The sequence below is a fragment of the Gobio gobio genome (assembly GCF_949357685.1).
Source record: "Gobio gobio genome assembly, chromosome: 14".
Classification (NCBI taxonomy): Eukaryota; Metazoa; Chordata; class Actinopteri; order Cypriniformes; family Gobionidae; genus Gobio; species Gobio gobio.
Window position 1 is genome coordinate 31,457,911 of NC_137107.1, and position 15,464 is coordinate 31,473,374.

The following is a 15,464-nucleotide window of genomic DNA, read 5'->3' on the forward strand; positions in this document are numbered from 1 at the left end:
TCACAAAACGAGAAAAAAAAAAAAAAAAAAAACCAGCCTGAACGGTTGCCACCAATGGTCTCTACGATTAACTTAGGCTTACGATGCTTTTGGGAATGCAGCCCTGACCATTTCTCATTTGACCCTCTGGGCCTCTTCAGTTGGAATGAACCAAAACTTTACGTCTTTAATTTTTACATGTTTTTGCTTCATCAGAATGGGATGATACTTGTGATTTATTGCATTAGCTATGTGAACACAAATCATGATTCAGATATTAAAGGGTTGAAAGTCACACGGCTCCTTCAATCAAACAGACATAGGAAATTAATGGGAAATGCAAAAAAAAAACAAGTAATGAAAGGGTGAAAAGGACATGCCCACTCAAACACTCACTTTACACCCACACAAACTGGTGTGGCTGACAAAACAGATTTAGAAGATTCAAATAAGAGGAAGAAATAAGACCAGACTTAGATTAAACTCTACTAACGCATTCCTAAAATGCCACATTTTTATTGAATGATTTATAACAATGTCCTCTATGCTCCGGTTTGACTAGTAAAATTAATGCAGAAACTGACACAAATCATTTAGCCTCTTCATATAGAGCTACATAGGAATTTAGTGATTACACCATGGCATTACACAAATTCTCTTTACTCCCACCAGATGGCACTAATTTGACTTCAAAAATTGGTTTCAACCTGAAATGCTGCATTAATTGAAAAATATTGTTGTGTTTTCAATGGGGAAGAATGATAATTATTAAATTATTAATTGCATGAATGTTAATTAGTACCATAATTCTCTCAAGATAAGAAAACATTACATTGATTTTACTGAGAAAAATAATATTCATCAAGGATTGGGTCACTTTTGACCGAGATAGAGCCAAGTGTAACACCAAAATGAAGAGGCTCAGAGGGTTAAAAAGGTTAAAGCACAAGCTTACTTGGGCATTTTGCCTTAAAGTAAAATAAATGAACCCCCCCCCCCCCCCCCAAAAAAAAGGATCAGAGTCATTGTGTTGTACGAATGTTGGACTTTATTTACATTTACTCCCGAGCCATAAGCTTCTGCTTCTTCAGTTTCTTCTGAGAAACCTAAAAAGAGACAAAGCATTAATGTGCATTCACCCATAGCAAGAAACTCCACAACTCTATTTAATGCACAATGGCTGCTCAGAAAACATCACATTCTTTTCATCTTTAATCCAAAGGTGTCCTAAGAGGTCATCATTACAGCCAAATTAACTTTACTTCAGAAGAACATTAACAACCATACCTTTTTCTTCTGAGAGACCTCCTCCTCTGGTTTGGGAACAATCTGCTCCTTCTCAGTGAGGATCATTTCAATGTGGCATGGGGAGCTCATGTAGGGGTTGATACGTCCATGGGCACGGTATGTACGCCTACGCATCTTTGGGGCCTTGTTCACCTGGATGTGCTCAATCACCAGAGAGTCCACATCCAAACCCTACAGGACCACAACATGGGATGATATTAAGCCAACACCCTAACAGTAGTAAAGCTGCATTCATGCAAGCAAGTTTACAGCTATAAACTGAAGCCGCATTGCTGCCTAATTCTAAATTGAAATGATTGCAATAATTGATAGTCATACCTTGAGCTCAGCATTGCTTTCTGCATTCTTCAGCATGTGGAGCAGGAACTCTGCGCTTTTCTTGGGCCAGCGTCCCTGAGTCCAGTTATGCTGCTTGGCCTAAAAACAGAAAATATCAACACCAGTAAGCAAAAACATTCTTATTTCTACAATACTGTTCTAAAGTTCGGGGTCAAGTAAGATTTTTAAAGACATTAATATTCAGCAAGGGTATTAAAATGATAGTCAAGACTTTATAATTTTACAAAAATGCATTTATGAAAAGCATTAACTTTATATTAAAAAAAAATTCATGGTTTACATTACAAAATTAAACAACAACCGTTTTTAACATTAAGAAAAGTTTGAGCATCAAATCATCTTATCAGAATGATTTCTGAAGGATCATGTGACACTTAAGACTGGAGTAATGGCTACTGAAAATGTAGCTGACACCACAGGAATAAATTACATGTTAATATACATTGAAATAGTAAAGTTATTATAAATTGTAATATTCACAATATCATATTGACTAATTTATGACCAAATAAATGCAACCTTAAACATAAAGGGCATGTAAAAAAAAAACATGGTGCTTTTGTACATGTTGCTCAGAATAAGAATATTTTTCATGGTTAACTCCAAAGGTGTCCTAAGATGGTCATCATTGCAACATGGATGGAAAGGTTTTAAAAGGCAGCTTTAAATTAATGGGACAAACTCACCTGAGCACAACGGCCAACACCACCATTGTAGCGACGGAAGGGAACACACTGGTGCTTGACCATCACATCCTTCAGGTACTTGTTGGCCTTACGGATGTGCATGCCTTTGATGGCCTGGGCAGTCTCACGGGTGTTCTAAGGGGGGGAACGGCAAGACAACGCTTATAATCCACTTTAAGTAAATCAGCCTCCCACAGCACTAACAAACTACAACTGTGGCTACTCAGAACATACTTGATTATTTTCATGATTAATAAAAAGGTGTCCTAAGTGGTCATCATTGCAGCCACAGAGCATTTGCAATTTTATTTAGACATGGAGTGCAACATGAGTACTGTCAGGTACGAATCCCATTCATTATGTCCATGAGCATCAAGATTGAGTGATAGAAACCATAAGGCCATTCTTAACTTAAGTTTAAATTAAGAAATACACCATTATTGATCATGAAGTAGCCATTTGAATTATCAACAGACTGCACCAATATTACAACGGAAATTAAAGTGACAACAAAAGAGATCAAGTGCAGGCTACATCCGAAAAATGAGGCGAAAAAAAGCATGTGACAAGATTAGTACATCCAAATTCACTGTACTCATTAAAGACTTAAGTCCCATTCACACCAAGAATGATAACTATTAGGGTCCGCACCAGCAGATGATATTGTTCTGTTATTTTTAAGTGTATACTTTTGTCACTTTAAATGCACAAGCTTGTAACAGCAGGATGGATTCTGATTGGCTGTCAATGTTCTTGTTTATCAGCTTGTTAAAATCATTCCAACTAATCAACAATAGTTTGTGCCATTATCGTTATAGCTGTGGTGTGAACTCTTATTCACCATTGAGTGATTTTTAGAACCAAATCTTCATGTTATCTCTATTATTAGTTATTCTTGGTGTGTGAACAGGCCTTAAGAGTAGGCAAAAAAGTACCCAGATGTGATTTCAGATACAGCCATTGCCTGAAGCAGTCATTTGATTTTTGAAATCAACTAATTTTATAAAATGCCAATTCACCAATAGCTTTGTCATAACTACATAGTTCATTACTTAAACTCAATGCATAAAAGGCAAATACGAAAAACTATACTTCAAAACAAAGTTGTTATTATTGTGATTAACCTCAGGGTTGACTGTTACAAACAAGATGTGATTTCCTTTTAGAGAAATTGAATGGGGAACAAACGCTTCTAAAAGGTTGTACTGTTGCATTATGAATATAACTTGTGAACAGCAACTTCAAGTTGGTCTACACACACAGACGCCATCACAATGCACATGCTCCAGAAGCATCAATGAATGTCAGTGTCAAGACAATCCCTCTGATCGTGACACGAAGTCTTACCTTGAAGTGAACACGAAGGTTGGAGCCCCTCGACTTGCATGCTGTAGAATACAAAAACAATTACTTCGTTATAGAACAATAACGAGTTTCAACAATTAACAACAATTACTTCATTATAGAACAATAACGAACAGCCATTTTGCTAAAAGTAGCCCCCAACTCACATTTAGTCGGGTTTTCTGGGTCTAATGAGTAGCGGACCATTTTCAGAGATCTAAGGAGAGAACAAAATAACACTTGAATGGTTAGAACAGGCGGAAAAAAACAATACGCAACAAACAAAATACACACGAGTCCAGGAAAATAAACCAGCTCGATACTAGCACAGACCGTATGGGCGCCGCATGATACATACATCGATTCATACACAGAAATTGTCATGTCTAGTAGCCACAATTAATATCTAACGAGTTTACAATTCAGTCATATTTTTCATCCGTAAGCTCTTTAGCACATGTAGCTCCATTCACGCAAAGACAAGAGTCCCTGTTCAACGCCGACAGTAAAAAATGGCAGCGTAGCGGACATCATCAATCCAAAAACACATTATGATTTTATCTCTGGCGACGAATCATATTCTCTGAGAATGCTCAATACAACTTAAGTAAACAGGTCGATGTGATATTTGAACACAAAAGTCTATGATGCTGGTGATATTAAGGGATTATTCTGAACATCGCTGCAGTGGGAATCTAATGGCCACTTACGCTCTCAGGCCGCAGAAGGAAAGAGGAAGTGAAAGGCATTCTGGGAGAACAAATCCGCTCTTACTTCTTCGTGGAACGTCATCCGTGGCAACGATCGCTTTGATAAAGTGGGAGCGCCTCCCAGTGGCTGTGCGATCAATCTTTTATTTTTATTTTTATAAATATCCTTTTATGGTACGGAGTTGCCTTCCTGGGACCCAAGAATAGACTTTTGTCCACTGTAGTGGACATTATATTTTAGTGAATTTCTCTGACATCATACATGTCACATGTCACAGGATGTCCTTTAAAGAGCACATTCGGGGCTTTGCAGAGATACCAAATGTTTGGAGGTTTCACCAGGACAACAACTTCTTCTTGGTCTTTAAAAACGGTTGACATTAATATTTAGCACTCTTATATAATTTAAATCGGAATAATTTTCAAATTGTTTGTTATAAATCAACATCTCAGGAAAATGTTATGTGGTTTCTAATCAAAATATGACTTTCTGTTACAAAACAGGGCATTGATTTCATACATGTCCACTGTAGTGGACACCAGGACTTAAATCATGTTTATCAGGCATTTTGGAGACATGAGTGAATAGGGAAAGAAATTACATTTCAATTTCCTATGAAATATTATATATTATTATGAAAATGTTGCCAATTATTACTCCCATTATTACACTTCTTTTTTCATTACATTTTGCACCAAGAAAACATTAATATGCAAATTAGATGCAGTGTATAGACATTGTATTGAATGGGAAAATCCAAGTATTGCCATTTTACCCACATATTTCATAAAGTAAAATGGTATATCAATGCATTTCATTATATCTTTCATAACATAGTTCAGAATCATCTTTCAACAAAGTTTGTTTAAAAAAAAACTGAAACCTAAAAATTGATTGGTGAATAAAAAATAAATCCCATTGTTTTTGCCTATACACGCAATTTCATGTCATTTTATTTTTTAAACAACTTAGTCCTGGTGTCAACTACAGAGGACACATCATAACTTATGAATAAAATATAATTCAAAAATGTTTTTTCCCCATTTGTTTCTTATGCTCTAGTCTAAACAATGTAATGACATGAAAAAATACTAAATTCAAACAACTTTTATTTTCTGGGTCCCAGAAGGATATGGCAACATTTAATGTCTACGAATTTCCTTGTTATTCAGAAAAAAGAAAAAAAAAAAACAATATATTGCACTATGAGAATTAAAATGGCAGGCTTTAATGATGTGCTGTTTTAATGACATTTGAATGTCCCTCAAAAACCCTTTCCCACCATCACCCTAGCTCACACGGAAGACACCTGTTCCAGAAATTACCCCATTAACCTCAATTCTAAACATCCCTTCTCAAGGGGGATTTTTTGCAGCATCGTTGGAAAGTAAATTAGATATTTTTATTACAAATCAACTTTGTCTAACGTAGTTTTACTGAAAATTGAGAAAATATCAATGTTTCCATATGGCAACGCTGTCCCACTGAATTGCAGTAATGTATTTTTTATATATATATATAGATAGTAGCATCAATAATATGATTGCAGTTATGTATTTATTTGAAGTGTTTATTGTAGTATAGTTGTATTTATGTATAAATATCAAAATCATTTATTTTTAGAAAATTAATACAGCAATATTTTACAGAAAGGGCAATAGAACGAGTGCAGATTTAGCTCTTCTATGTGATGAGAGTTAGGATGAGTTTTGAAGATTAAATGATAGGGATGGGTTTGGTTTGCATGAGTTCCTAGTATATACATCTATCAATTTCTAAAAGAAATGTGCATTGAAATAGAAAATATTTTTTCCCCGATTGTGGTACAGCGTTGCCATATAGCAACGTTTCCCTGAGTAGGCCTACCCTTATTGACTCAACTATATATATTAAAGGGTTAGTTCACCCAAAAATGAAAATTCTGTCATTAATTACTTACCCTCATGTCGTTCGACACCCGTAAGACCTCCGTTCATCTTCGGAACAGAAATGAAGATATTTTAGTTGAAATCTGATGGCTCTGAAAGGCCTCCATTGGCACAATGGCACTTTACACTCTCAAGACCCTTAAAAGGTACTAAAGACGTCGTTACAAAGTCCATCTCACTACAGTGCATGGTTCTAAAATAACTTTATGAATCGGCGACAATAGTTTTTGTGTGCAAAAAAACCCTAAATAACGACTTGCATAGCAGGGCTCTCAAGTTTTGAACTGAGTTCAGAGTGAGATTTTGGCGACGGCAGCAGGGGTTTGGGTGGGGGTTCTGATCTGAAAAATGACACAAATTTGTATAAATAAATAAATAAATAATAATATTTGTATTTTATTTAATTTAACATTTCTCTGTGTGTGTGTGTGTGTGTGTGTGTGTGCGTGAGTGCGTGCGTGCGTGTGTGTGCATAGTATTAATTCTTGCATTTCTCTATTTCAAAGAAAGATGTCAGGGAAGAGGTAAATTAATAATCCATAATAATTTGGAATATTTTTTTGCAGAATTTACTGTGTTGTAAATATAATTTATTCTGAAGCAATAGTCTCACCAGTGTTCAATCAGATTTGAGATATTTAAATCTGCATATCTTTTTGATATTTTTACCTTTTATGAAGGGCATTTTCCCATAATCTTATTAAATATAGGCTATGCTTCAGTTTTCATTTTATATACTTAAATTTGATCTTTTAATAAGACACTGTAGGGCTGTTGTCAATCAAATTAAATCATTTACACTGAAAAATTATATGAGATTGTTTTAAATATTTTTGAATATAAAATTAAGAATATTTTTGAATATACAATTAAGAAATGTTGGAAAGAAAACACTAAACTAAACCACCAGTAGGTGGCAGAATGTAAACTTTGTTGTTGCGGGAATATCTAAATCTTACCCGGATACAGCAATGCTATTTTCTGATTGGCTGTTCGGAAGCTGTATTTTTTATTTGATTGGCTGGTGCGTGGCAGGGCCTTCTGAGCTCTATATGTGGAAGTCACTTGATTCCTCTAATAGCAGCGCAATTTGGTGGGCATTATCCTGGAAATTTCTCTGCGTGAGAAATACAAGGTGTGGCGTGTGAGCGTGTGAACGGGTTGAAATGCGTGTGTCTCACGCCCAATGCGTGAGACTTGAGAGCCCTGGCATAGTGATGACGATTTCAAAACAAGGCATCATGAAGCTTCGAAGCGTTATGAATCAGTGAGTCGAATCAGCAGTTTGGATCGCCAAATTTCAGCAGTTTGGCGGTTTGACACGCGATCCGAATCATGATTCGACTCACTGATTCATAACGCTTCGAAGCTTCATGAGGCCATGTTTTGAAATCGTCATCACTATATAAGTCGTTATTTAGGGTTTTTTTGCGCACAAAAACTATTCTCGCCGATTCATAAAGTTATTGTAGAACCACTGTAGTGAGATGGAGTTTGTAACGACGTCTTTAGTACCTTTTAAGGGTCTTGAGAGTGTAAAGTGCCAATGGAGGCCTTTCAGAGCCATCAGATTTCAACTAAAATATCTTCATTTCTGTTCCGAAGATGAACGGAGGTCTTACGGGTGTCGAACGACATGAGGGTAAGGAATTAATGACAGAATTTTCATTTTTGGGTGAACTAACCCTTTAAAACAAAATCATTCATCATAAAAGAAATATTAAAATAAAACGTTTCCCCTCTTTCACCGCTAGAGGGCAGCACAGGACAAAATGACTAATGGTAAAAACTACTGGGCAGGTGACGGTGTTCTGACGATTTGTGCTACCAGCTCAGGACAGCTTAAACAGTCATTCTGTCCAAAACGTAGGTAGCATGTTCTCGACACAAAAGCTGTCAGATGTTGTAGGACAGAGTGAAATGTGTTAAAAATATAGGTAGCACAGAAAGTAGCCTAATAACTCCTCAAAATGTGCTAGCAGCATGTTGTGATAGAATATGAGACACAGCTCCAAACTCACCCCAAACCATAATAATAGGCTACCCAGTAAATATAGTGCACATCCTGTTGCATAGCACACTGTTCATGTTTTAGATCCTGAAGGCTTCAACACTTCACTTTATTTGATTTTCTAGTAGGCTACTCCAAATTTTGAATTCTTTCTTTGAATGAAAATAAAAACAATGAAAATATAACATGCCTGTGATTAGTTAGTTAATCTTAGTTAACATTTTAGTGTTTTGAACTCTACAAATAAATACAGAAATGTGTTAAGAGGTATAGGCTTCTGCAGGAGTCGCTCCATTGCACCAGTCAAAGTGTTCCTTTGGCCCAAAGCACTGGGCAAGAACTCAGAAAACCTTTATGAGAGGTGTAGCCAAAATCAAAAACTCAATATTGCAACCATATTTCCTGTCAAGAGGAGTGATGCCAGCTCACTTTTCCCTCTGAGTGTGAAATGAATACTGAACTCTACTGCAACATCAGACAGACACTCGTCTCCACTCCTTAATGCAGTACTTTTGTGTGGTGAGAGATGGTGGATTTGAACGGCCCGTCAGTGGCGCAGGTACACATTTCATGTTGTTCCCATTAAGATGCTTTTGTTTTTGCTGACCCGGCCTTACCTGCACAGAGGTAATATAGGCCTATACCCAGCATGCTCGGAGGAGCCTCTCACTCCGCAGTATCGAACCGATTCTCTTGTATCCTGCTCGGAAATCTGCTGAAGCTCACATGGAGGTTAAATTACGACGCCCCTTGAGAACAACTCTAGAGCACTTCAGGATGATGTTAATGCTGCGACTGGTCAACGTGTACCCAGCATTACATTACAGCAGATTTGTTAGCCTTGCACAGTCTTGTTCAGTGCGACAACAATATATCGATCCATTAAACCTGCTTCGTTATTAAGCCTTTCATATGCTGAGCTCATAAAATATCACATTTTTCTCTAGTATTTTGCTATATTGGACATCTGAATGATGGTGACGTTGCATTACTTTCTGCTTGCTCATATCCTTTCATTGTACCTTGTCCTTACCTGCCCAAGCATTTTTCTTGCAGGCTCCTGGTCTTAAATAGGAAACCTAAATATATTTCCAGAGAAACCTTCTATAATCTAATACATTTGTCTTTGTCAGGTAGGAGTTTCTAAGAATTGCACAATCCATTCTAATCACATCTCCTGAAATATCTTAAGCATTTTTCCATTCCATTGATGGCTCTTTATTTTGCTGATTCAATTTGGGCCCAATCTTTAACAGGTCCTCAGTTACTCTCCAGTTCGGTGCAGGGTTGGACTGATCTAGGGCTTTTTCTACTGGGTGAGGAACTTATAGGCCACCTGTCAAAAATCTGATATTGTCAGATTAAGTTAACAAAATCACAATTTGACAATTTAAAGGGGTGGTTCATTATGATTTCACTTTTTTAACTTTAGTTAGTGTGTAATGTTGCTGTTTGAGGTTAAACAATATCTGCAAAGTTACAATGCTCAAAGTTTAAAGCAAAGGGAGATATTTTCTTTTTAAGAAATTGCTTTTTAAGGACTACAACAAACGGCTGGTAGGGACTACACAAGCTTCCTCCCGGGGTAGTGACATCACTAACCCTAAAATTGACATAAACCCCGCCCCCGGGAACACACAACAAAAGGAGGAGGAGGAGGCTATGTTGAGAGTTTATAGATTATCATGACAGAATATGCCTATCAATGACTTGAAGATAGTTAACTTCACATCAACAACATAAATTCATCAACTAACCATTCAGGAACATCTTGTTGTCTACATGTTCTACATGTTGTCACTTCTTCTTGAGTCTCTCCATCATTGTCCGACTCCGGTTTGAACATAAAACGCTGAACAGTTTCATTGCCTGTCTGCATGAGGTAATGCGCTTTGTTACTTTTACATGTAAAGGCCCTTTAACCCCAAAAATGAAATGAATAAACCTCAGGCTGTAGGAAATGCAAATTCACACCTGTACAGTTGAGGACGCAGCTCAAACTTTTCAGCTGTGCTGCCATTCTGGATTGCAGAAGAAGAACATTTACCGAAGGGTGTGTCTCAATCCGCTCCCTAGTTCAGTAGTCAGAGCACTGATCAGGGAATCGGCCATTTTAAGGGCTGTCTCAATCGCAGAATCTTTCCAGTGCACTGAAACGTTCGCTCCCTAAAAAGTCCCACAATTCACCGCAAAACCCAGGGTGCATCGATGCTTACTGTTCCCTTAATGTACACATTAAAACTTAAATCACATGAGCCAACTCACCATAACCGATAACAACACACAATATATGTTTTTAAAAATAGAAAGCATTATTTTATTATATTTCAGCATAAACATACATCGTTAGACAGGTAACGAACAGAATCTAGCTAACATTTATAATTTATTTATGGCTGAAATGTTGCACGTGTAACAAGCAAAGTATGTATCATAATGTACTTTAAATAACATTATAAGTAATGTCAGAAAGATATCAGCTCTGCTGTCATTCATAAATACCAGAAATGATGTTGTCAACAAAGACATAGGTTAATAAAGTGAGATTAAATGCATGGAGTATATGCATTATTTAAAATTGAATTATTGCAGGCTTGCGTAATATATAATAAGTTTGCATTTCACTGTTTTTATTCATTTTGAGGAATACTTCATCTGTTTTTGTGAGATGAGTAAATACATGCTCATATTTAGTCTAGAAATAACCATCATGTTTACACAACATTTTGAAGTTTTCTTTCAAAATGGGAACATGACAGTCAGAAAATGGGAAAATAAAGTTACTTGCATGACTTATTTGAAAAAAGTAGTTCAGATATTTTGTAAGTTTTAAAGTAATGCATTACTTTACTCGTTACATGAAAAAAGTAATCTGATTATGTATCGCGCTTTACTTATAATACGTTACCTCAACACTTTTTATATATATACTGAACATTTTACAACTTTAGCAGTATGCACACAAAAACATTTTGACCACAACTAAAGAAATAGTCGGCAGAAGTAATAATAATAATAAGCACAATCAAGTAATAAGGCAATCAAGTAATAATAATGAAATAAACCCACTAAATATATAACTGCATTCAAGACTATTGTATTCACTTGAGGCACATGAATGGGAAAACCCTTCCTCTGAATAATTGACATTATTGATATAGGGCTTCTAAAACTGTTTTGGCTGACCATTAAAAACGTTGTTAACTAAAACGGCTAAAAATCATTTTTGTTAGGCTAATTGAAATAAAGTGAAAAAACTTGCCTTGGCAACTAACTGAAGTAAAAGTTGAAGTACTACTAAAAATAAATGAAAGATAAATATAAATATATAAACACACAACAAAAGTACTAAAACAAAAGAAAATATAAAAATTAAACCTCATTTAAATCATTAATAAGTACTAAATAGATAATACTAAAACGACTGGTTCTATGTGAAAAATGTATTTCTGTCAGGACCACTATCGTCAAAGATGATTGATTGACACACTCTAAAAAAAAAAAAGGTTCTATATGGCACCAAAAATGGTCCTTCGTTGTAATCATAGAGGAACCACTTTTGGTGTTATAGCACCATATCTTAACATGTTCTGTATATGGTAGAGGTGCTATATAGCACCTTATCAAAGAACCGGTGAAGAACCTCTAAAGAACCGCTGAAGAACCACTGAAGCACCAAAATTGGTGCTATATAGCACTTAAAAAGGTTCCCCATGATTACGAGCCAAGAACCATTTTTGGTGCCATATAGAACCTTTTTTTTTTAGAGTGCATATAGTTTGGATTGGCGGTATTGGTTCTGTTCTGGGCAAGAACTCCCTGCACATCCATGCAGCCTAGCATGGATAAGAGAGCAGCAATAACCCCCCTTAGGGTAAACAGAACAGAACCAACATAATGTATGCAGATATCACTAATGTTGATATTAAATGTACAAAATAATTCAGTGATTTAGTCTGATTCAAGGGGAATCAGAATACCAAATCCTGACTGACGAGAGGAGGAGCTGGGGATGGAAGAGGGTAAATGAGCTCTGGAGAAACGCGACAGCTGCGGATAGTGCTGAGGAGCTATATATAGTATGCTGTGATAGACGTTGTATTCCTATAGGTAGACGTGATCAGCTGACAGACAGCTGATGCGAGTTTGACTAACGTGACCTGCCAGAACTGACGCTGTACGCTTAATATGCTTTTATTTTATGCTATATTAATAAATCATATTTATATTATAAAATACATTTTCTTTGTAGCAAGATGCAATTCAGCTTTGTTTAATGTTTTATGCAAGTTTATGCTTCAATAAATCCATTCTTGAAGCATAAAAGGGTAGAATTATTGAAAAGATATATTTTTTTGCAGCAAGTGGCAATTTCACCGTGTTTAATGTTTTATTTTTAGATGAGGCAACGCTGTTGAGATGTGATTAGCCAGCTTAGGTCCCAAACTTTTTTAATCCTAGTATGAAGAACCGAGGTTGGAGAAGCGAGAACCGTGCTTCTTCTCCTGTGAGAGGGCAGTGGGTTAGAGAGCTTTGATTAATGAGAGGCCTGAGGGAGGACAGTCATGCTAGCCAGGGTAAGGCACTAGAGAGAGCGTGTGGGTTATGAATTACGTTTCTGTGTAAATGTACAAGCCTCTAAGTGCCTGAGTGACTGTCGGTGCAATGAATTGTGATGAACTGATCCTTGGGTGTGTTGCAGCAGCAGCAGCGTGAGTCGTGAGGTGTGCTCTTCCTCACGGCATCTCTCTTCCTCTCCCTCCTCCTCACTGCAGATAACTAGAGAGTGATCAAGAGGAGGGGTGAGACTTTTGGAAAAGGAGAGACTGCAGTACTGCAGAAGCTGGGCGTTGGCTGTGAATTTGAGGAGAGGGAGTAATCCAAGATGCAAGAGGTGAACAAATGAGGCCCAGTGGAACAACTGAATGTAAAAGAGAAGATAAAACGAGAACTGAGAGGGAGGGAGAGAGAGATAGAGAGTGCTAAGGAAGAGTTGTATTAACACTTCAGTACTGCTGTGAAAAGACTGCAACTGACAACTTTAAGTCGGCGGTTAATGAGCATTTAATTGCTTATTGATGATTTCCAGTGACTTCTTTCACCTTTGTGGTATCATTTAACCATTTACATTCTATATGGGACAAGATGCATGTAATAAATAAAATGAAAGAAAGCTATAGCAAACTGAACACATTCATACAAACATTTACTTTAGTATTTGGTTGGAAAGATTGCCCCAAAAAAAGCTTGTATAAAACACTAAGAAGTGCTGAAACGCTTCTTACAATGGGAAACAATTCCTCGGATAAACACTATGATGCCATAAATAGTTCTTTATTATTGGAAATTGCATAATTAAAACAAGATGGATCCGCATGGTATTGAAGAATAATGAAGTAAGAATTTATTGAATATAAATAAATGAATGAATAAATAATTAAACAATAATAAAACTCATTAAAACACTCATTAATGGTCTCAGAGGAACACTGTCATAAAAATGTATTACAGCAAATTGCACAAACAACAATTAGCATTGCATTGAAGAATACATTACAACCATTAAAATACACAAACATACAAACAAGCTTGAATAAAACTCAAAGCTGGGAAAGGGAAAAAGGAAGCTTTGGATATATATCTCGATTACTAATAGCTGCGTTTAGAGTTTTAAATATTTAATGAGAGGAATCTGCAGAGACAAGAGTATATGCCTGCATTCTTACAATACCGCAGGAGATGCTTGGGGACAATAGCAAAGGGTTTTTCATCAAGGACTTGAGCCGATCTCATGAGGTTCAACCAAACCATGACTGACAGAGCACGCACAGTCCTTCTCTACCACAGCGAGTGTGAAAAGCATTCAGAGGAGGAGCAAAAAGCTCATCTCTCCTGAGAGAGAGATAGAAGTGCTCTATGGCCTATGATACTGCCGTGTCTTTGATCTCAAAGCAATGCAGAGTGAATTAAACAGCAGGCAAACTACGTGGGATGAAAGAGAAAAAGTTTTCACATTCTTAGACTGGAGCTCCTATTTATATCGTTATGTTCCAGAACTCTAGCGCATTTCTTTGGTGATGCAATACAGAGGCTAGTCAAAATACTGTGGAGTCCAAAATCTAATGAAAATCTACTGTAAACCTGGCAAGGAATGGACAGTTCTAAGATTGTTAACAATTTAACATTACGGTGTAAAAATTATAAGAAATAGTAAATATTCTGCACTATGTATAGGTCACTAAACTAAAATGAACTTTCACTGTTGTTAGTTTCACTCAAACCATCCTTGTTCGCATTACTTAAAAACTCAATTCAACTCAAATTAAATTGAGTTGTTTCTACACTCAAAAAATGAATTGTAGGATTTACTTAAAAAAGCAGTGTCAAGTGGGTTCCACGCAACTATATTAAGTACTTTGTACAAATAACAATTTAGTTTAATTTAGACTGAGCACTCATATATAGTATGCATGTTTTTAAGATTAGAGATTAGAGTTTGTTCAGTTATTTTTTCAGTGCATGTTGTAGAGCAAATAGTTAAAGGATTAGTTCACTTCAAAAATTAAAATTTCCTGATATTTTACTCACCCCCATCTCATCCAAGATGTTCATATCTTTCTTTCTTCAGTCGAAAAGAAAATAAATTTTTTGAGGAAAACATTCCAGGATTTTTCTCCACACCATTGACTGCATGGCAACCAAATTGTTGAAGGTCCAATGCAGTTTCAAAGCGCTTCGAAGGGCTTCAGAGGCTCTGCGTGATCCCAGACGAGGAATAGGGTCTTGTCAAGCCAAACGAACATTTAAAAATAAAAAAATAAAAAACATACTTTTTAACCTAAATTGTTCATCTTGCGCTGCTCTGCTACGTGCCAAGGATTGCGCAATCACGTCGAAAAGGTCAGACTACGTAGGCGCAAGTACCGCCCAAGCGAACGTGCGAGGACTAATACAAACGTCTTTTACCAAAAAACACTCCATTTTCAACTTCAAAATCTTCCGACATCGTTGTTTTACCTTTTTTTGCTAAAGGACTTGTATTAGTCTTTGCATGTGGGCTTTGTAAACACGGGGCGGTACTGCCTACGCCTTATGTGACCTTTTCGACGTGATTGCGCAATCCTTGGCACGTCGCAGAGCAGCGCAAGATGAGCAATT

The 15,464-nt window shown here is 36.6% G+C and overlaps 1 protein-coding gene across 1 annotated transcript; it reads right to left on the reverse strand.

The window, feature by feature from the left end:
• Positions 1-1,004: 1,004 nt before the first annotated feature.
• Positions 1,005-4,452, reverse strand: rpl17 (ribosomal protein L17). The gene is made up of 7 exons (XM_079835121.1): positions 4,367-4,452; positions 3,824-3,873; positions 3,660-3,700; positions 2,313-2,447; positions 1,606-1,704; positions 1,267-1,458; positions 1,005-1,085 (listed from the first exon to the last, which is right to left on the reverse strand). Exons 2-7 carry the CDS (start codon positions 3,861-3,863, stop codon positions 1,038-1,040), a joined length of 555 nt encoding a protein of 184 aa, XP_079691247.1. The 5' UTR covers positions 3,864-3,873; positions 4,367-4,452; the 3' UTR covers positions 1,005-1,037.
• Between the last annotated feature and the right edge of the window lie 11,012 nt (positions 4,453-15,464).